The 21,860-nt window shown below is 44.9% G+C and overlaps 2 protein-coding genes and 1 pseudogene across 2 annotated transcripts in view; 1 reads left to right on the top strand and 2 right to left on the bottom strand.

The window, feature by feature from the left end:
• The window catches only part of NCOR1 (nuclear receptor corepressor 1), a 150,409-nt gene extending 150,079 nt beyond the window's left edge, over positions 1 to 330 (bottom strand). The window contains exon 1 of the mRNA XM_007462662.1: positions 163 to 330. The gene's annotated coding sequence lies outside the window, so the exon portion shown is untranslated. The remainder of the gene's footprint in view (positions 1 to 162) is intronic.
• A 935-nt stretch (positions 331 to 1,265) lies between these two features.
• The window catches only part of PIGL (phosphatidylinositol glycan anchor biosynthesis class L), a 52,125-nt gene continuing 31,530 nt past the window's right edge, over positions 1,266 to 21,860 (top strand). The window contains exons 1-2 of the mRNA XM_007462661.1: positions 1,266 to 1,503; positions 12,083 to 12,182. Coding sequence (XP_007462723.1) covers positions 1,266 to 1,503; positions 12,083 to 12,182 — 338 coding nt within the window. The remainder of the gene's footprint in view (positions 1,504 to 12,082; positions 12,183 to 21,860) is intronic.
• Positions 7,057 to 7,456, bottom strand: LOC103076740 (mitochondrial intermembrane space import and assembly protein 40 pseudogene; annotated as a pseudogene).

The following is a 21,860-nucleotide window of genomic DNA, read 5'->3' as shown; positions in this document are numbered from 1 at the left end:
CCGAGGGCAAGAGGCCGGCGGCTGGGCGGGTCCCGAGCCGTCGGGCCCGCGATGCCCCTCGCCAGCCGGAAAGCCTCCCCCGCGGCTGGTGCCCCGGAGCCCTCGGCGGCCCCGGGCTAGCGGGGGCCCGGAGGCCGGACTGCGGGCGCCGGGCCTACTCACCGGGAGCGGACGAAGCGCGGCGGCCGACGCGGCCCCGGGCCTGAGGGGCAGGACGCGGCACCGCGCGCGGCCCTGCCCGGGCCCTGGTCGGCGCGGCGAGCCGGGCGCTCACTCCAGTCGCCTCCGCCGCCGCTGCTGCTGCTTCGCCACCTCGGCCGCCATTTTGACTCAACCCCTCTCCTCCGCCCCCCCCACCCCCCGGCCCGGCGGCCGCGGCTGAGGCTGCTCCGGCTCCTCCTCCTTCCGGAGGCTGGGAGGCCGACTCCCTCCGCTGGCCGAGCTTCCCGGCCCCCTGGCGTACCCCCTTGGCCCGGCGGCGGACCCAGGGTGCTGCCGTCGCGCTCGGGACTCCCCGCGGGCGTGGGAAAGGGAAGGACGCGAGGCCGCGCCCCGGGCCTGAGAGCCCGGGCTGAGGACGGGAGGGAAGCGGGAGCCCGGGGGGCGCGCGGCCACCCGCGCAGCTGCTTCCCGGGCTCAGGCTGCGTTCGCGGCGGGCCTGCCTGAAAGGCCGCGCGAGGCCGACCCGCCCGTGATGCCGGCCCTCCCTCCGGCCCCTCCGAGGAGCCCGAGCCCCCGCGCCCGCCAAGTGCGCTCTCGGCCTCACGCTCCCAGGGAACTGACCGGACGGGCCTCGCCACCGCATACTTTTCCTTCAGAGAAGGCGCCACTCCACATCCCGGAATTAGGGAGGAGAAACAAAGTCGGTGTTCCCCCGGATAATTACGAGAAAGTCCGGGTTTTAAGAAATGAGTGATAAAATGGTGACGTAAAGACAGGAGGAACTCGCACTGAAGATGCTGGGGGTTCTTTTCAGACGCTTCCCCTTAAGTACTGTGTGGACGGCAAGGGGGTTGGCTCAGCCCTGAAACGGAGCGGGCACGAGAGCTCGTAAAGGCCGCGTAAAGTAGCGGCAGCCCGTGAAGAGGGGCTGGGAGGCGTCCGTGTCAGAGCACACAGCCCGACGCTTAAAGCCTCCGGCCGTTGGAGCAGGGCAACCGGACGGATTTCCACTAGGAACGCGGTTTCCGCGAGCGCCGGTCTCCCGCCGGAGCCGGCCCGGCGGCCGCCTCCCCTCCTGCGCAGGCGCAGTGCCTCCTCAGGGCATGGAGGTGGTGGGTCTGCTGATGTGTGTGGCGGCGGCGGTCCTGACATGGGGCTTCCTCTGGGTTTGGGACTCCTGGGAGCGAATGAAGAGTCCGGAGCAGGCTGGCCTGCCGGGAGGCGGAAGCCGGACTCTGTTGGTGACCGCGCACCCCGACGATGAAGCCATGTTCTTTGCTCCCACCGTTCTAGGCTTGGTCCGCCTGCGGCACCAGGTGTCCCTGCTCTGCTTCTCCGCAGGTAGGAAGCTGTAGGCGGGGCGCGGGGAGCCGGGGCTGGGAAAGCATTTAGGCGCCAACCTGTCTCAGTCGACTTCTTCCCGGAGGGGTCTCTGTCGTAGGGAGCCAGGTGAATACACTGGAGGTCCTTTATCCGGGCGCTTCACCGAGAATCTGTGGCCCCAGCCTGAGGGCTGTAGGGCCGGCTTCACAGGTGCGTTGGGAGGCGTGGGCAGCGTGCGAGCTCCGCTCTCCGCTAGCAGGATCCTGGAGCTCACATTTGCTTCCATTCAGTACCTACATCCGCGTTGGGAACTGCGACTGTAATCAGTATCCTGTGGAACATTTTCATTTCCAGGAGGGCCAAGAATAACGACCATACAGAATGTGGGCTGTGTCATTCCTGATCAACCCTTCAGTCCACTTTGTGCTAGAAAGATGCATGTATCAAATTGAAGAGAGAGTTCATTAGACTAGAAAATAATCTTATAGGTCATTTGAGAGTTCAACTCCACCCAGCTTTCACTGGGGCCTTGCAAAGAATTAAGTCCTTCTGTACCATACAGAAAAGATGGAATGAGAAAACAAATTGACCATGATACTGGGTTATGGTGGTAATTGCACAGCTGTATAAATGAAATAATTGAAGTGTACATATATAATGGGTGAATTTTATGGTGTGTAAAAATCATACCTCAGTAAAGCTGTTTTTAACAAATGCCCAGTGACCTCTTTTCCCATTTGGTTGTTTCGTACCAGTTCTTTTTCTATACAGATTTTTCTCAATGAGCACATTTTATAAGACTTTATATTTTTCACCGAATATTACCTTTTCATTAATTTCTCAAATATTTATTAAAGACTTTTGTGCACTACTCACTATTAAAATGGCCAAAATCCGGAACACTGACAACACCAAATACTGGTGAGGATGTGGCACCAAGGTACTCTCATTCATTGTTGGTGGGAACGCAAAATGGTTCAGCCACTTTGTAAGGCAGTTAGTTTGGTAGTCTCTTACAAACCTAAACATACTCTTACCAAACCATCCAGCAGTAGCCCTCCTTGGTATTTACCCAGAGGAACTGAAAACATGTTCACACAAAAACCTGCACACAGATACTTACAGAAGCTTTATTCATAATTGACAAAACTTGGAAGCAACCAAGATGTCCTTCAGTAGGTGAGTGGATAAATAAACTGTGGTCCATCCAGACAATGGAATATTAGAGGCAAAAAGAAATGAGCTATCAAGCCATGAAAAGGAAGAATTTTAAATGCGTATTACTAAGTGATAGAAGCCAATCTGAAAAGGCTTTGTACTGTGTGATTCCAACTATGTGACAATCTGGAGAAGGCAAAACTATAGAGACAGTAAAAAGATCAGTGGGGATCAGGGGTTGGGATGAGAGGAAGGATGTATAGACAGAGCAGAGAGGATTCTTAGGGCAGTGAAAATACTCTGTATGGTATAATATAATGATGGATGCATGTCATTATACAGTTGTCCAAACCCATAGAATGTACAAGACCAGGAGTGAACCCTAATGTAAACCATGGACTTGGGGTGATTATGATGTGTCAGTGTAGGTTCATCGATTGTAACAAGTGTACCATCTGGTGGGAGATGCTGATAATGGGGGAGGCTGTACCTGTGTGAGGGCAGGGAGTATATGGAAACTCTCTGTACCTTACCCTCAATTTTGCTGTGAACCTAAAACTGCTCTTTAAAAAAAAAGTCTTCATAAAAAAACGTTTTTAATTAAAAAAAAGTCTATCTGCCAGGACTTATTCTCTGCCCTAGGAATAAAACTGAAAACAAGCTAGGTGAGGACCATGTCCTTCTGAAACTTATATTTTAAATATTTACCTATGTTTATAAGAACTAGATATATAGCCTTTTAAATGATTTCATACAGATAAACCCTAATTTAGTTAGTCATCCCTTATTATACATATATTTAGGGTTCCCCCCCCAGGTTATCTCTATTACAAATAATCTCTTTATGTATAATATTTCTTGATTTGACTAACATTTTTTTCCCTTCAAAATCTTTTGTTGCCAGTAAGATTAAACCATTTTTCATAAATATTGAGAATTTCAGTCTAAGCACTTTTCTTCTCAGTTTGTGCTATTAAGGATATTAACTGCAAATATATGCAAGTAATGGCCTCATTTTTTGTTTGCTTTTAATTTTATTTATGTTTCATATTACAACTATGGGAATCAAATTATAAGCAAAATTTGTTACAAGATGCCTGGATTTTATTTACAAAGTATTATAGGTACACAGGTTTCTTTAATAAATTTCTCTTTATTTTTTAGTAGGTTGGGGCCAGAAATCAAAATTTTTTTAAGTAAAAAATATAAGACCACGCCCTTGACACATACTAAAACTCAGTATCTTCATTGTTGTCCTTCATTATTTCCTCTGAATCCAACTTTCTGTTTAAATTGTTTTCTCTTGTAATTTTTTAAATTACTTTTAAAATACCCAACTCATTTAAAAAATGTACGGACTAAACATTACCCACCTTCCTGATTTATTCTAACCTGAAAAATAGGAAGTTAATAACGTGATATAACATAATGAAAGCTGTAATTGACAGAGAAAAGACTGTGGACTCAAAATGGGGAAAAGCATCAATTGGATTAAGGAAACTTCTCCAAAGAGCTTTTCTTTTGAGCTGGTCTTTAAAAATAGGACTTAAGTATACAGGAAATGGGGCAAGCCATTCAGGGCAATAGTGAAAGCATAAGTAAGTCTTGGACTCATTTGAATAACTCATTCTAACTACATCTCCAGTTTTAAGGGGTAGGGAGAAGCAGGAAAAAATGTATTTTGTTATTAGTTGCTCATTTAATCCTCTCAGCAGTCCTATGATAGGCATTACACGTATATATAAGTTGTTTTTCACATTTTTTAACTGTGGAAACTGAACCACGAAGTTAGGTAACTTGACCAAAGTGAAGAGCTAGAACACAGAGGAGCCAGGACCCAGTGGCTCTTTCCTGTTCTAAACCATTGCACCCACACACATTGCCTTGCTGCTGTATCAGTTAAGGAAGTAACCATTTTGATTCCCAGTGTATGTTCCACAAAATACCAGTTCCTCAAGCTGCTATTAAAAAAAAAAAATGTTAATACCTTGACCTGACAAGTTTAGGGAAATTAACCGGATGTGCTATCCCCCCCTTTAGAGGTGCACGGTCCTTATTAGACTATCAACATCTTGGAGAAGTCTTGCTATAAAAAATTCCTATTTAATTTTGTTCAGTCCAGCATTTCTCCGATTTATGTAACCATTGAAGTACCTATTAATATACACATGAGAGGAAGCCACAGTAGGTAGTAGGGTGTTGTAGAATGCACGTGCTGGAGAATTAACACAGCCAGTTCTGTGTTTTAGCAAGCTCATACTGGTGGCATATGGAGAACCGTTTGGAGGGAAAGACTGGAGTTCAGCCCATTCTTTCCCCTCCTGACTGCACTGCCACCTCTCATACGTCAGAGCTCCGTGTATTTCTGATCTGTATACTGTCCCTTCAGTCAGTTTAACATCCCCGTGCCAATATCATGCTGTAGCTTTTACAACAATTAACTGCTATAGCTTTTACAACACTGTATCTGGTAGGGCCAGCCCTCTGATCTGTTGTTCCTCAGGGTATGTTTGCCATTTTTGACCTTCTTCCAAACATTTTATTTTTTTTTATAAATTTATTTTTATTTATTTATTTTTGGCTGCACTGGGTCTTCATTTGCTGTGTGCGGGCTTTCTCTAATTGCGGTACATGGGCTTCTCGTTCTGGTGGCTTCTCTTGTTGCGGAGCACGGGCTCTAGGCACTCGGGCTTCAGTAGTTGTGGCACGCAGCCTCAGTAGTTGTGGTGCATGGGCTTAGTTTCTCTGCAGTATGTACGATCTTCCCCGACTAGGGATCAAACCTGTGTCCCCTACATTGGCAGGAGAATTCTTTTTTTTTTTTTTTTTTGGTACGTGGGCCTCTCACTGTTGTGGCCTCTCCCGTTGCGGAGCACAGGCTCCGGACGCACGGGCGGAAAATTTTTTTTTTTTTTTTTTTGCGGTACGTGGGCCTCTCACTGTTGTGGCCTCTCCCGTTGCGGAGCACAGGCTCCGGACGCACGGGCCCAGCAGCCATGGCTCACGGGCCCAGCTGCTCCACGGCATGTGGGATCCTCCCGGACCGGGGCACGAACCCGTGTCCTTTGCATCGGCAGGTGGACTCTCAACTACTGCGCCACCAGGGAAGCCCGGCAGGAGAATTCTTAACCACTGTGCCATCAGGGAAGTCCCCAAATACATTTTAGAACTAGTTTGGGCATGCTCAAGGAAAAACCTTGCTGGCATTTTTATTGGAATTTCACTGACTCTATTGATCAATATTGGGAAAAATCGACAAGTTTACAATATGAAGTCTTTCTGTCTATGATTTTATGGTACGTCTCCTCATATACTGGCCTTTTTTAAAGTCCTTTAGTAGATTTATAATAAAGGCCTTACATGTATATTGAGATGATTAGTAATTTTGTCCATTCGTCTGTTTCTCATATTTCAGAGCTTCTTTTGCAAATATTACAGTCTCTTGTTACTTCCTCATAGTTTGACGTTTTTATTTCTTTAAATATATTAAACACATATCTACTTCTAATAATTCCAATTTCTGCAGTCTTTGTGTCTGGCTCTGCTCTTTGAGTAACTCATTCTGAGTGACTTGTTTCCCTGTGTGTTTTGTGATTTTTTTTTTTTTTATTGTAAGCACGTTTCATGGAACCATACTTGTGATAATTTTTTTTTCAGGTAAAAATCATGTTTTCCTTTTAATTGACACCGTTTCCTCTCTCAGGTGCTACTTCGGTAATGATTAGGTCCCCACCTCTCAAGAACATTACATCTGAACAGGCTGAGACAGAGCCAGTGTGAACACAGACCCCAAAGCAGGGCTTTTGGGATAACAAGAACAGAAAAAAACAGCCTTTCTCTTCACTTACAAAAGGGAGTCACTCAGAGGGTCCAAAGCTCTATTTTCCAAACGTAGAAAACGTGGAGCTCAATGCAAACTAGAAACCAAAATATATCAGAAATGAAGCATAGTGCTTCGTCATATACTCAAGGTCTGATCATCCCGCCTCTTCTATAAGGAATGGCCCCCCCCTCCAGCATTTTTAAAGGAAGATGTTTGTTTCTATTTCACTTTCCAACTGGGTATAAAATCTACTAAAAGGGATACCATGAATCGGAATAAATCAGCTCACTCACAAGACACTCCCAGATAAAGATTTTCGGTTGCTGAGATTATTCAGCACATTATTTCAAAATGGCAAAATTCAGGACAATCTGAGAATTCAAAAGTGGCAGCTACATTCGCTGACAGGTTATGTGAGACACACATACATACAACCCATATTTCAGTGTACATGTCAAGGGGCCAAGACCCCTGATCAACTCAATAAGTTATTTTGTACATTACAGTGCACAGAACAACAGAGGGAGAGACACTTTCTTGGAGACGTTCATCCTCTGAAGGAGGCTGGAGCCCAGCGCCCAGGGCCCTCATTAGCTGGACCCCTCCTCTTCTTTGGTCGTGGCAGCCTCGGAGACAGCCGTTTCCTCTGATCCACCCGCTGGCTTCTCCCTGGGGATAGAGGTCCGGGTACTTCTGCATGCACTCCTGCATGGCCCGGAACTGGTCCACACAGTCCGACCCCTTGACATCCTCTGTGCTGTAGTGGAAGCAGGAAAAGGCCGCCTTGAACTGTTCCCCACACGGGCCACTGGCCATGCCCCCCAGGCATGGGCAGTTCCAGTTGATGTCTCCGTTGGGCAGGATCAGCCCGTGCTCCTCATAAGGATCATTGGGGTCGTCGGCCACCAGCTCCACATTGCTTGGAGTTTCATGGTCTTCTTTGGTCACAGATATGATTCGATCCTTCCCTTCCTGCCGGCAGTAGGCCATGGTGCAGCCCGGCGCTCCGACCTCACGGCGACTGTGGCGGCGACCTCACGCCGTGACCTCTCCTGTGATAATATTTTGATGTTTATGTTTGCTTCAGCCAGGCAGCAAAGGGAACTACCCATCTTAGATCACTCTAAATTAAAATTTTATACTGAGACTTTTCAGGCCATAGAGGTAGTATAAATTCAGGGCCCAAACTCAAGTACATCAGTTGCCTGATGGTGTGTAACAAATTATCTCAAGGCTTAGTGGCTTAAAACAATCATAACACTTTATCTCTCATGGTTTCAGACAGAGAGCAGTTGTCTCTACCCCATGATGGTTAGTACCTCAGCTGGAATACCCAAAGGCTGGAGACTGGAATCACCTGACTTAGCTAGAGATGTGGGCCAGAACATCCACATACCGTCAATCCATGTAGCCTGGGCTTCCTCACAGCCTGGTGACTGTGTTCCTGGGCAAGTATGCGAGAGGGCCTGCCCTCAGGGGAGCCGCGTTGCCTGCTGTGGCCTAGCTTTGGAAAGCACGTAGTATCACTTTGACTGCATTGTGTGTCAAGGCCGTCACAAGTCACATCCAGGTTCAAAGAAAGAAATACCACCTCTTGATAGGAAGCAGCAAGGTTCTAGAAGTGCATGTGGACTAGAATTATTGCAGTGGCTATATTTGGAAACTACAGTGTGCCACACCAAGTGAAGGCGAGTGTGTCGTTGACAGTTCTCAGGGGGTGACATTTTTCTTACTTTCCCTTCCATTAGAAACAAGTCTAAGACACAGAAGTAGCCCCACCATCTCTGTTTCGGGTGGCTTTTCCCCTAGTTCACCCACTGTAGGTATTGCCTTCTGAGGGTCCTATCTTTGTGTGGAGGTTTCCTTATTCGTGCCCAAGTTTTATCTCCTGTCCCAACTTCAGGCCACCAGCTGACCTGGCTTCAGCTCCACCCTACCTATCTGGATTTGTGCTTACCTACTGTTTATGACCTCCAAAGACAGCCCTTACTTTCCTGCCAGCTCAGCCATACATTCTAAAACATGCTTGCCTTTTATTTCACATGTTCAGGTATCCTATGGGGGTTTCTCCAGACATCTGACTCACCATATTTCCTGAAACAGAACTTATCAGGTTATTTTCACTATTGCTTTTTTTTTCCCCCTGATTTGTTTTTTGCTTTTTTTTTTTTTTTTTTTTTGGTGCACTAGGTCTTCGTTGCTGCGCGCGGGCTTTCTCTAATTGCAGCAAGTGGGGGCTACTATTCATTATGGTGCGCGGGCTTCTCTTGTTGCAAAGCACGGGCTCTAGGCACGTGGGCTTCAGTAGTTGTGGCACGCGGGCTCAGTAGTTGTGGCTCACGGGCTCTAGAGTATAGGCTCAGTAGTTGTGGCACGGGGGCTTAGTTGCTCCTTGGCATGCGGAATCTTCCCAGACCAGGGCTTGAACCTGTGTCCCCTGCATTGGCAGGTGGATTCCTAACCACTGTGCCACCAGGGAAGTCCCTCACTATTGCTTTTTAATCATGAATAATTATTCAAAATTTTCCTTATTGAGATAAATTTAGATCCAGGCTCAAAAGTGTTAGTCTCATCTATTTTACTCTTTTCTTTCTAACCCAATACATTTGGGATTTCTAAAAATATATGATCTTAAGATTGACTGCATCTTATTAAGAATGGGATAAATTAGTAATATTTAAAATATGAATTATGGGAACTTCCCTGGCGATCCAGTGGTTAGGACTCTGCACTTACACACACACACACACAATGTAGTTCTATATAAATAAATCTACATTAATCCCATTTGTTTTCTGCCTTCTAGAATAATGATCTCCAAGCTTTTTGGGGGTCACATTTTCCTATTGGTAAAAGCTTTTGAGCATATACTCCCATTATATGTATATTTATTTATAATTATATTAAGTAGCTAGACCACTGAATTAATGTGTACAGTCTAAAACAATGAAAGTTGACATTTATAAAGGACAAGGTAAACAAATTAGGAGGAGAAGTTCCAAAACCTTTCCTCCCTCCCAGCAGATGGTCCTATGCACCCCACATGCACCCAGGGGACACTGTTCTAGAGAATGCCAGTCAGGAGCTGCTGGAGGGTCCCAGACACTTACTCCACTGAAGTGCCTACACGTTCACCAGAGTGAATGAAAATGTTGAAAATGCTCTCTGACTTCAACTCCCTAACTTGTTCTAAGTTCCTCAGTTCAAACACAAAGCAATAAAACCAGCTCCAAAAACACCTTGGCCTCACTTCTAAGCTGTTTCTCACAACTGTAACCAGCGTCTAACATGCTCGGCCTCTGAGGTTAGGAAGCCCGTCACTAGTGTACGTTAGACTATTTACTTATCACCAAAGATAAGTAACCTTGAGATAAAATGGAAGAGGGGAACCTAAAATATAATGACCATCACAAAAATTGACAATTTCTATTTGACTCAAAAATCTGTGATGAGAACAGTACAAAATTAAAGCTATTTTCTGGAGTCTTTTGGGGGTTAGTCCTTTTATCAGATACAATGTAATGACTGTCTCCTATCTGGGTTCAAACAGTTCAAAACTAGCCCTAGAATAACCCCTGCCAAAGTTGAAAGGTTTCACTTGGGAGTTTCTTTCTGAGTTTTCTGGAACAGTAAGCAGAGCCACTCTCTGCTCGGGGCCTCTGGAGTGCCTGCCTTGTGCTGACACCAGGATGATACAGAGTGGCTTTTCAGGTCAATGACATTTAGGAATTAATAATCAGATCACAGAGGAAAGTTCATACTTCTGAGCAGAATACTGGAAATGATTGCTTGCCAGGGAAAATAGCAGAAGGCTTCCCAGAGGGAATGGCATTTGATCTGGATGATGAGGAAGAATTATAATTCAGGAAGAAAGGAGAGGAGGAGGGAGGGGGAAGGTAAAGATAAAGCAGTCAAGGAAAGAGAAGATAAACACTGAGCACCTGACTAGGTAGATGTGTCTTATCATATAATCCTTAGGAGAGCCTTTGGAGACGGCCATCATCCCCACTGCACAGGTACAGAAACCGTGGCTCAGGAAAGTTAAGTAACTAGCACAAAGCACACATGCAGTTATCTGCTGGAGAGTTGAATTAAGGGGGCCAGTAGCTAGACAATTGCTCATAAGGGCAATTTAAGTGGTACCAAAACGTCACTGTATGTTATTTGTAAGGATACAGAGCAGTTACTTAACAGAACCATTCTTGGGAAGTATAGTGTATGTGTTGGGAAAATAAAGAATTCGTAAGCTATTTGGGGGGCTGATGTGGTCCAGATCCCCAGGGACATGCTGGGATAGCTGGTTACTAAACTCTGAAGGAGGCTACTTTCCTGTAACACTCAGGAGTAGCAGCCTCTTTAAATAAGTGCTTAATAGGGCTTCCCTGGTGGCGCAGTGGTTGACAGCCCGCCTGCCGATGCAGGGGACACGGGTTCATGCCCTGGTCTGGGAAGATCCCACATGCCACGGAGCGGCTGGGCTCGTGAGCCATGGCCGCTGAGCCGGCGCGTCAGGAGCCTGTGCTCCGCAACGGGAGAGGCCACAACAGTGAGAGGCCCGTGTACCGCAAAAAAATAAGAAAATAAAAAAAAATAAGTGCTTAACAGATATTTGAAGACTATCAATTTAAAGGGGACCAAACGACATATACCAGGACAAAAGTATAATTCAAGAAGACACACGCACCCCTATGTTCACAGCAGCACTGTTCACAATAGCCAAGACATGGAAACAACCTAAATGTCCATCGACAGATGAATGGATAAAGACAGTGTGGTTTATATATACTAAGGAATACTACTCAGCCATAAAAAAGAACGAAATAATGCCATTTGCAGCAACATGGATGCAACTAGAGATTATCATACTAAGTGAAGTGAGTCAGAAAGAAAGACAAATACCATATGATATCACTTATACGGGGAATCTAAAATATGGCACAAGTGACTCTATCTACAAAACAGAAACAGACTCACAGACATAGAGAACAGACTTGTGGTTGCCAAGGGGAAGGGGAGTGGGGGAGGGAAGGAGTGGGAGTTTGGGATAAGCAGGTGCAAGCTATTATATATAGGATGGATAAACAACAAGGTCCTACTGTATAGCACAGGGAACTGTATTCAATATCCTGTGATAAACCTTAATAGAAAAGAATATTTAAAAAAGAATGTATATATGTGTATAACTGAGTCACTTTGCTCTACAGCAGAAATTAACACAACATTGTAAATCAACTATACTTTAATTTAAAAAATAAATAAGATTAAATAATAAGGGGCCCAAACAAATAGTGTGTCCAGATGCCTGACTTGTTCTGAGTGGTTACAGAAGGGTCAGGCCTAAATCTCTTTAACTGCAAAGCAGCTGCTCAAAGCCTGTAGCTTGGGGCTGAAAGGTACATAGACAGGCAGGCAGATGGACAGACACAGGGAGAGACACAGAGATGGGGAAGAATTCAAAGGTGATTCTAAAGACGGCTTCTCACAGGAGTGTCTGATCACCACCACAGAATTTTCCGGTAGCTTAAATCCTATAGGGAACAAGATGAGATAAGAATGAGTGAACCGATAGATCTCCACTGATAAAGAAATCGACAACTGTGTATTTGTTATCCTCAGGAAATTACTACAATCAAGGGGAGACTCGTAAGAAGGAACTTTTGCAGAGCTGTGATGTTTTGGGGATTCCACCCGCCAACGTAATGATTATTGACAACAGGTAAACTTATCTTTTAACAAGTGGAAATTCATTGGCAATAAAAATGCAGTGGTACACTGAAAAGACACAAACATAATGTGGGTGGATCAGAACATCTTACTTGAGAAGTCTACAGAAAATAGTTTCACGTTTGTTTTTAAGTGACAGTGTAGTGCAAGTGAATTTTTTCAACTTCTGTTCAGATTTTGTCTTAAGATAGCTGCTTCTCTTGAATCTTTAAAAAAAAATTATTATAAAAAATTTCAGGGACTTCCCTGGCGGTCCAGAGGTTAAGACTCTGCGCTTCCATTGCAGGGGCCACGGGTTCGAGCCCTGGTCAGGGAACTAAGATCCCGTATGCCGCGGCCAAAAAAAATAAATGTCAAAAGTGTAAAGAACAGTATTACGAACCCCACATGCCTGTAATCTGAGACCAGTGATTGTCAAGGCTTTGCCGTACGTACTTGATCTAACTCCACATAACATCTGTTGTGTGTGAAGCTGTGGTTTTTTTGCAGTTGTAACTTAGCTGTTATATATTTTAAAAAAATTTTTATTGGAGTAGAGTTGATTTACTCTGTTGTGTTAGTTTCAGTGTACAGCAAAGTGACTCAGTTATACATATACGTGTATCCACTCTTGTTTTAGATTCTTTTCCCGTATAGGCCATTACAGAGTATTGAGTAGACCTATAAGTAGGTCCTTATTAGTTATCTGTTTTATATATAGTAGTGTGTATGTGTCAATCCCAGTCTCCCAATTTATCCCTCCTGTGTATTTTAAAGAAAACCCAACCATCAGGTTATTCTATCCCTATGTACTTCAGGATACAACTCTTAAGAAGATAGACTTTTTTTTCATGCAGCCACAATGTCATTATTATCCATCTAACAAAATTAATAGTAACAGCAATTCCTTGGTTTCTCCAATACCCAGTCCATTTTGAGCTACTCCAAGTAGCTCAAAAATGAATGTCTTTTCACAGTTGGTTTGTTCAAATCAGGATGTAAACAAAGTGCACACATTATACCTGGTTGATATTCTGCGTGTCCCTCCCCCCCACAACCTTGTCACTGATTGTTGAAAACCTGAGTCAGTTGTCGTACAGAAGGATTTGTCTGTCTGCTCCCTCGTGGTTTTACCTAAGTAGTTCCTCTATCCTCCATATTTCTTGCAAACTGGAAATGAACGCTAACTTTCAGGGGTAAGAAGCTGCACTGTGTACTCCCTGTTCCGTCATTTCAGGACATGTACTATCTGTCTCACTTTTAGTCACGCATGTGACTATCTGTCACACGTACTGTTCGCCTCACTCTTACTGAGCTCATGTGGCAATGGCCGCCCCTTTCACTGTAAAGACCCACATCAGCCTTTCACGCGGCGCTTTCACGAATCCTTAATTAACTACAAGTTGCAAAATGGTGACTTTCTAAATGTCTCCTGCGTTCCAAATGTATTAGCTATATATTCTTCTATAAAGCAGAACTTTATCAACTGGGGCTATTTAGTTATCCTGATAGGTACTTTGATCCCAAAAGACTAAAAGGCTAAATGCTTAATTCTTTCCCTTTAATCGCCGTTTTCAGAATAGGAGTTGATCCCCTACATACCTCCGATGGTAACCCATTGTTTGCTTGTTTGCAAACAAGGGGGATGGGGCCCCTGCTTTATTTCATTAGGAACTTCTGTGTTCACGTGCTCGGTTTTTCAGCTTAAGTCACTGTGCTCTTTGATACCCCAGTTGTCTCCTCTTTGGTCTCTTCATGTTGGCTCATGCATCCTTTTGATAAGAAACGAAGACTCTGACTTAATTTATTACAGTTTTTACATATCCCGAAGATCATGCAGCTTCAGCAATATCCCCTACTTTGAAGATGCTACAGGAGCTGGGGTTAGTAAACTTGTTAAAAATAAATACTTCAAGAAGCCAGTTTGAAGATTCAAGGAAACCAGGTATCTTAGTCTGCTCAGGCTGCCATGGCAAAATACCAGAGACTGGGTGGCTTAAACAACAGAAGTTGTTTTTTTTTAATATTTATTTGGTGGCACTGGGACTTAGTTGTGGCACGTGGGCTCCTTAGTTGCAGCAGGCGGGCTCCTTAGTTGTAGCATGCAAACTCTTAGTTGCGGCATGCACGCAGGATCTAGTTCCCTGACCAGGGATCAAGCCCGGGGCCCCTGCATTGTGAGCTCAGAGTCTTAACCACTGAGCCACCAGGCAAGTCCCCAGAAATGTATTTTTTTCTCACAGTTCTGGAGGCTGGAAGTATAAGATCAAGGTGCAGCAGGGTCGATTTCTGGAGAGAGTTTGCTTCTTGGTATGCGAATGGCCGTCTCCTCCTCACATGTAGCAGTGAGAGAGAAGTTTCTCTCTTCCTCTTCTTATAAGACCACCAGTCTTATAGGGTTAGGGTCCCACCATTATGACCTCACTTAACCTCAATTACCTCCTAAAGACCCCGTCTCCAAATACAGTCACATTGTGGATTAGGGCTTCAACACATGAATTGTGGGAGGACACAATTCAGTCCCTAGCAACATGGAACTTTTAGTCTTTCAGCTTCTCATTTCCTAACCCAGAAAAAGCAGAGCTTTGGAATCTTGCTTTGGGTTATTTAGATGGGTCAAAGAGAAGAATGAAGGGGAGAAAGAGAAAAAGAAACGTTTTATGGAGGACCTACACTCGGAATAATAATGATAAATGTATATTAAACTGTTATTGTCAGTGCCAAAGACCATACTAAATACGTGATCTTAAAACCTTCAAAATAATCCAATTACTTCTTCCATGTTATAGATAAGAAACAGGCCTAGTGAGAGGTTGAGTCATTTGCCCGGGGTCATCCAGCTAATATGTGGTAGAGCTGGCGTTCCAGCCGAGGCTCTCTGGTCACTGTGCTTTGTCAACTCCATGAAGGACTCACAATTTCACAAAGGTCATCTCATTTAATTCTTCCACTAACTGTAGAAAGATAGGTCTTTATTATCCTTTCTTAGTTTCACAGGAAGAAACTAAAGCTTAAGAGACTCGCCTGAGGCCAGACATTTAACAAATGGCAGTCAGTGCTAGGATTCGAAAGCAGAAAGGAAGACAGAATTGATTCCTGACTTTCTGCGAGAAAGTAGGTCACCACTTTGTTAGTGTATTTGAAAGACCAATGTGTGTTTAAGAGAACATTTGGTTGATGTTCTGTGCTTTCTTTCATTGTTCTGAACTTCGTGGCTGGATTTCAGGGAGACATTTAGCCAGAGGAGCTCAGTCAAGTAAACCCTTATCCAGGGACTTCACTGGTGGTGCAGTGGATAAGACTCCACGCTCCCAATGCAGCGGGCCCGGGGTTTGATCCCTGGTCAGGGAACCAGATCCCACATGCATGCCACAATTAAGAGTTTGCATGACACAACTAAGGAGCCCAGGTGCTGCAACTAAGAGCCTATGCGACCAAATAAATAAATAAAATTTTTTTTTTTTAAAGTAAACCCTTATCCAACCCCTTAAAGAGGGAAAAAAGTTCATGTCTCAAGATGAGAAGGCATCTCAGTAATCAGACAACCAAATGGATACTTTGGGTAATTCTACCTAGTTCCTTAATATCTGTGGGTTCTGCTAATTTAATGAATCATATGATATTTAACTGCATGTTACTAACAGATGCATATTAAGTGCCTGGACTGGGAAAGGTGCTGTGCTAGATGCTGAAGAAAGAGAACAGTTCAAGGTCCAGGAGCCGGGTAGTAGGTGTTGGCCTGACCGGCACCACTGCTGAGTGCAGAAACGTTCATTGTGCCAAGGTTCAGGCCTAGAAGGGGCTTAGAGACCCTCTCCAGGGTACTTGGGAATTGAATGTGATTGGGAAATGCAACCTACAGATTTAGTATTCATTTGTTGCTTTTGTGCTTCTTAATATATTAGGAAGAGTCCATAGAATTATTTCATTTACATTTCAAAACAAAACAAAAGGTAAACACACATTTCTGTACACATAGATAATTTCTAAAAGAACATATACCAGACTCGTTAATAGCAGCTGCTACTTAACTGGACCAGGGAAGGACACTTGCACTTCTTAATTCCACAGAATTCTGTACAGTTTTATTTCGCTTTTGCTTTTTTAGGAAGCCTATATTACCTTTTTTTTTTTGCGGTACGCGGGACTCTCACTGTTGTGGCCTCTCCCATTGCGGAGCACAGGCTCCGGACGCGCAGGCTCAGCGGCCATGGCTCACGGGCTCAGCCGCTCCACGGCAGGTGGGAACTTCCCGGACCGGGGCATGAACCCGTGTCCCCTGCATCGGCAGGCGGACTCTCAACCGCCGCGCCACCAGGGAAGCCCGCCTATATTACTTTTTAAAGTACAAGCAGAACCGCACATATATGGAATCTAAAAATAAAAAAGGTACTGATGAACCTAGTGGCAGGGCAGGAATAAAGATGCAGATGTAGAGAACGGACTTGAGGACACGGTGGGGAAGGGTAGGCTGGCACGAAGTGAGAGAGTGGCATGGACATATATACACTACCAAATGTAAAATAGGGAGCTAGTGGGAAGCAGCCGCATAGCACAGGGAGATCAGCTCGGTGCTTTGTGATGACATAGAGGACTGGGATAGAGAGGGTGAGAGGGAGGGTCAAGAGGGAGGGGATATGGGGATGGATATATGTATACATATGGCTGATTCACTTGGTTGTACAGCAGAAACTAACACAACACTGTAAAGCAATTATACTCCAATAACGAAGTAAAAAAAAAGACAAGCAGACCTCAGACATATCACAGGTTGGGGTCCAGCCCACTGCAATAAAGCGAATATCACAGTAAAGCAAGTCACAGGAACGTTTTGGTTTCCCAGTGCATATAAAAGTTACGTCGATATTATAGCATATTATTAAGTATGCAGTAGCATTCTGTCTAAAAAGACAACATACATAGCTTAATTAAAAAATAGATATCATCTGAGCCTTCAGCGAGTTGTAATAATAACATCAAAGATCACTGATCATAGATCACCATAACAAATATGATGATGATAATGAAAAAGCTTGAAATGTTACAAGAATTACCGAAATGTGAGACAGAGACATGAAGAGCGCGAGTGCTGTTGGAAAAGTGGCGCCAACAGACCTGCTCTCACACGGCTGCCACAAACCTTCAATTTCTAAAAGAATGCAGCATCTCTGAAGCGCAATAAAGTGAAGCACACTGAAACGGTTATATTGATACATTATATTTTTTAAAGACTACTCCACCTAAGTAATAAAACATTCTTCCCTCTGTACTCAGCTTCTATCCCTACAAGTGAAGGCTAAGTTAGAAATAATTCTGCGTACGTTTTGATAATATTTGATTTGATAAGTTCAAAACATAGAATAGAATTCCTTGAAAAGATAATAATGCTTTTAAGCCTTTTTATAAACACTGTGCTTGTCTCATGGGCCTCATTCTGGAGGATGAGCGGGCACAGGGTCAGATAAGCTGCTCCAAAGGGCTCTGGCTGGAAATGAGGGGTTCAAGGGGGCCCTGATTGTGACAGAATAAAACAAAGCAGACCCTCCGGTTATAACCCAGGCCCATTAAAATGCTTCCGGGCCCAATGACCAACTGTTGGGCAAAACTTGCGGGGTCTCAGAGCTGATCCGATCCCTGCTCCCATCGTCCTGCACCTGCGATGCCACGTCACGGCTATTCCCACAACCAAAACAGGGAGGACTCCCAGCGCCCCAACCTGTGTCCTCATATCTAAGCTGGGCCGCAAACACACCACGCTTTCCTCTGCGGCCACACCCATGCATGTGCCTGGCCCTCTTCCACACGCTTCCTCTCTTCCCAGCACCCCACACCCTCGCCCACTAGCAAACACCTCTTCATCCCTCAAACCCCAGCTCAAGATTACCTTAGACTCTGCAGCACCATCCCTGATTTGCCCAGATTTTCTTAGGCACTTTGGTTATATTCTCATTGTCCCGTTCTATCCTAGCGCATACACTAATTTTTTAATCTGCGCCATAAGCCCCTCTATCTTTTATTCCTGTATCCGCAACCTCTGTCTTAACCCTTGACACCTAGTAGTTGCTCAGTTCGCGTTTGTTGAATAAATGAATGACTCCGCTTATACCAGAAGCTTTCTTCCTGTGGCAGCACGTAAATGTGTGGTCTCGAAAACTTAGATGATACCGAAGCATCCCAACCCCCTTCCTCACTTCCTTTGGTGATTAGCAAACCAATTTCTGAGACTTCAGTGAGACTGTTTTCACTTTTTAATTAAGTGAAACAGTCTTGATCCCTGACTTGTGTAGTTATTTTTAACCTTCTGGAAAGTCCTAAGTGAGTACTTTGGTTTGGAAGAATTTTTCTACATCTCTTGATTTTTGCCATTCTATAAGCTTCGCTCCACTGTCCTAAGGGTTCAGCGTCATGAAAATCTCATCCCCAGTGCTTGTCTTAACACCATTCCGGCATTAACAAGCCCAAGACTTTGACAGACTAATTTGAGCTGAACAAGGAAACAGAATCCAGTACCTAGTATGAAACATAAATGAGCCTGGCTTGCTAGCAGTTCCTGGAAGTCTTTGTGTTTTCCAATAAATCCACGCAAATCATACAGTGAAAGAGAAGCCACAAAGCAGAGAGTCTGGGACTGTGGGCATCATGTTTGTAATTAACCCCCCCCCCTCAAGACCCAGTAAGAGCCTTCCCCCTCCAAAAACTGGAAAAGACCGTATGCCGACTGCCAAAGTGAATCTGACCAAGCGTCCTCTCACCATAAGAGATGAAAACAAAGCTCCACGCAGGCTTTCTCCAAATACACAAAGAAGTGCCTGGGCACAGGGCAAGGGCACAGCTCCAGTCCCAGTTGGCAGGAGCAGGGCAGGGCTCCCGTCCTCCCAAAGGGCGCGAAGGACAGGAATGTTTCTTAGAAAAGGAACCAGGGGAGGAGACCGAAGTGGACCGAGCTGACACGGAGCCACTGTGTGAACGTGGAAAGCCGCTTCCCTGCTACTTCAAAGGCAGGTTATTCTGGGAGCTGAAGGGAGGCTGGGTCTTTAAGTCGCGTGACTGGTCTTAGGCAAGTCACATAAGTCACATAAGTCAGTATAGAAGTCGAATGGGACCAGGGAGGGTGGGCTTAACAAAGCATGTATTTGTGGCTGATTCTGCTCCTTGAAAGAGGCTGCAAATACACCACAAAAATAGGATTCAAGGTGACTGTATTGTGATATTCATTACAGCACTCTTCATAATAGCAAAAAGTTGGTAGCAACCTAATTTAGCAGTAGGCAACTAATTATATAGCCACAGTCCAGAACATTAAACCACAATTCAGAGTTTCCTCTGCACAGTTAATAACCCAGGAAGATGTTCATAATATAATGTTGAGTTTAAAAAGCAGTGTATACTTTCTTTACACGTTTCTGTATTTTCCATAGTTTTGATAGTGAGCATACATTACTTGTAAACCAAAAGTTTCATGAGATTTATTTTAAAATATATTATTTCTGGGAATTCCCTGGTGGTCCAGTGGTTAGGCCATCCGAAACTTCTACTGAATGTTAATTGTCTTCAGCTGCAGCTCTTCAGCTATTCTCTTTCCTTTATCATGGAAGCACCTATAGTTTCGTGCATTTTCTTTTTTTTAATTTATTTTATTTATTTATTTTTGGCTGTGTTGGGTCTTCGTTGCTGCACGTGGGCTTTCTCTAGTTGCGGCGAGCGGGGGCTACTCTTTGTTGCGGTGCGAGGGCTTCGCATTGCGGTGGCTTCTCTTGTTGCGGAGTACGGGCTCTAGGCACGCGGGCTTCGGTAGTTGTGGCGCGTGGGCTCAGTAGTTGTGGCGCACGGGCTTAGCTGCTCCGCGGCACGTGGGATCTTCCCGGACCAGGGCTCAAACCCATGTCCCCTGCATTGGCAGGCGGATTCTTAACCACTGCGCCACCAGGGAAGCCCTTGTGTTTTTTCTTATTCGCCTTTTGGTACTCTCCTGGGGCAAGGAGACATGATGTCACAGCATCAGAAATAGCTTATCAACATGATTCTCCTTCAAAGTGTGCTTCTCCTTGACCATTATTATCTCTGGTTCTCACAGTGCTAATCAAAGAGTACTGGTGCCTCTGAGGATGGTGAGGCTTGATTTTGAGGGACTTTCAAATCCTGCTAAAAGCAGATGCGAGGTAGAGCATCTGCTGGCCAGCTGTATGCCCCTCTTTATGGGGCAGATCTTACAGGATTAGGCGGGTGTGTTCATGCTTTCTGATTTTCTGATACGGTGGGGTTTTTTGCTTCATCAGAGTCGATGCTCTGTAACTTATTCCTTTTGTTGTTTTCGTTGGAGTTTGAGGGAGGAGAGGGAAGAGGGGGTGTCACTGGCGCCGTTGGTGGAAGAGCCCGTACTTCCACCCAGGAGTCCTGCCAGCCGCTGAAGGGAGAGTGAGTGAGACGAAATCAAGACCAGAGAAAAGAAAACGAGGGACGCGCAGCATGACGGAAAGGGCTCTGGTCCAGGGGTCATGAAATGGGCCTTCAGCTTGTAGCTCCGCCACAAACCGGCTGTGTTCCCTTTGGCAAATAACGTCCCCTCTCTGGGCTTCTCTTTTCTTACGTGTACAATGACTTGATGAGACGGCGACTTTACCTCAAGCGCCTAGATCTTATCCAGAGCAGGGCAGGACATGTTTAGAGATGCTCAGCTTGGCAATATAGCTGACACACTTTTAAGTGCTTTCCATGTTACTAAGCACTGGTACATTTCATGACATCCACGGTAGACTGTGTTCATTGTGACATGCTGGGGTCCTTGCATCAGAAAGCTGAACAGGGATGTAAAAAACTAAACAGCAGACCTTTTAATAACCAAATACCGTAGACTGGGTGGCTCACAAAGAGCAGAAATTTACGTCTCACCATTCTGGAGGCTGAGAAGTCCAAGATCGGAGTGTCAGCAGATTTGGTGTCTGGTGAGGGCCTGTTTACTGGTTCACAGGTGGCTCTCTTCTTGCTGTTTCCTCTCCTGGCAAAAGAGGCAAGGGAGCTCTCCAGGGTCTCTATTATAAGGACATTAATCCCATGCATGAGGGCTCTGCCCTCATGACCTCATCACCTCCCAAAGACCCCACCTCCAAATACCATCACATTGGGGAAATAGGTTTCAACATACGAATTTTGAGGGGACACAAATATTCAGTCTGTAGCAGCTACAAAAATTGTACTAGGAACCAAAAACTTTGGATAAGAGGCAACTAATTCTCTACCATGCAAGTCTTATAGACAAAGAGTGTTAGGATCCAGAAGAAAGGTTATTGGGTCAGTTTTTCAGATTATTTCTCCATAACACCAAGTTCCAAGAAATAATTCTTAGTCATTTGTGGGATGTTCCAGAGAGCCCTTGGGATAAGAAAAATTGCAGCTGCCTGTATGTGTTGCAATTTAAGATGATGTGGTAGTACTCTGGCAAAACTGTCATGGTGAGATAGACCTAGCTCTGCAAGGATGAGCCACAGCTTAACTAGCCAGTTTCTGTACTGGAAGGATTTATAGGATTTATTCTTTTTTAGGTTTTCTTTTTCTTTCTTTTTTAAATAATACCGTTACCCTCATATATACAGTCGATTGGTTTTCAGCAGGGCTGCTAAGACACTTCAACGGGGCAACAATACTCAAATGGATATCCACATACGAAAGAACAAACTCGGACCCCTTCCCTACA

The sequence above is a fragment of the Lipotes vexillifer genome, unplaced genomic scaffold, assembly GCF_000442215.2.
Source record: "Lipotes vexillifer unplaced genomic scaffold, Lipotes_vexillifer_v1.1 scaffold982, whole genome shotgun sequence".
NCBI classification, from domain to species: domain Eukaryota; kingdom Metazoa; phylum Chordata; class Mammalia; order Artiodactyla; family Lipotidae; genus Lipotes; species Lipotes vexillifer.
Note: the sequence above shows the minus strand (reverse complement) of the source record. Positions and strands in the feature narration are given on the sequence as shown.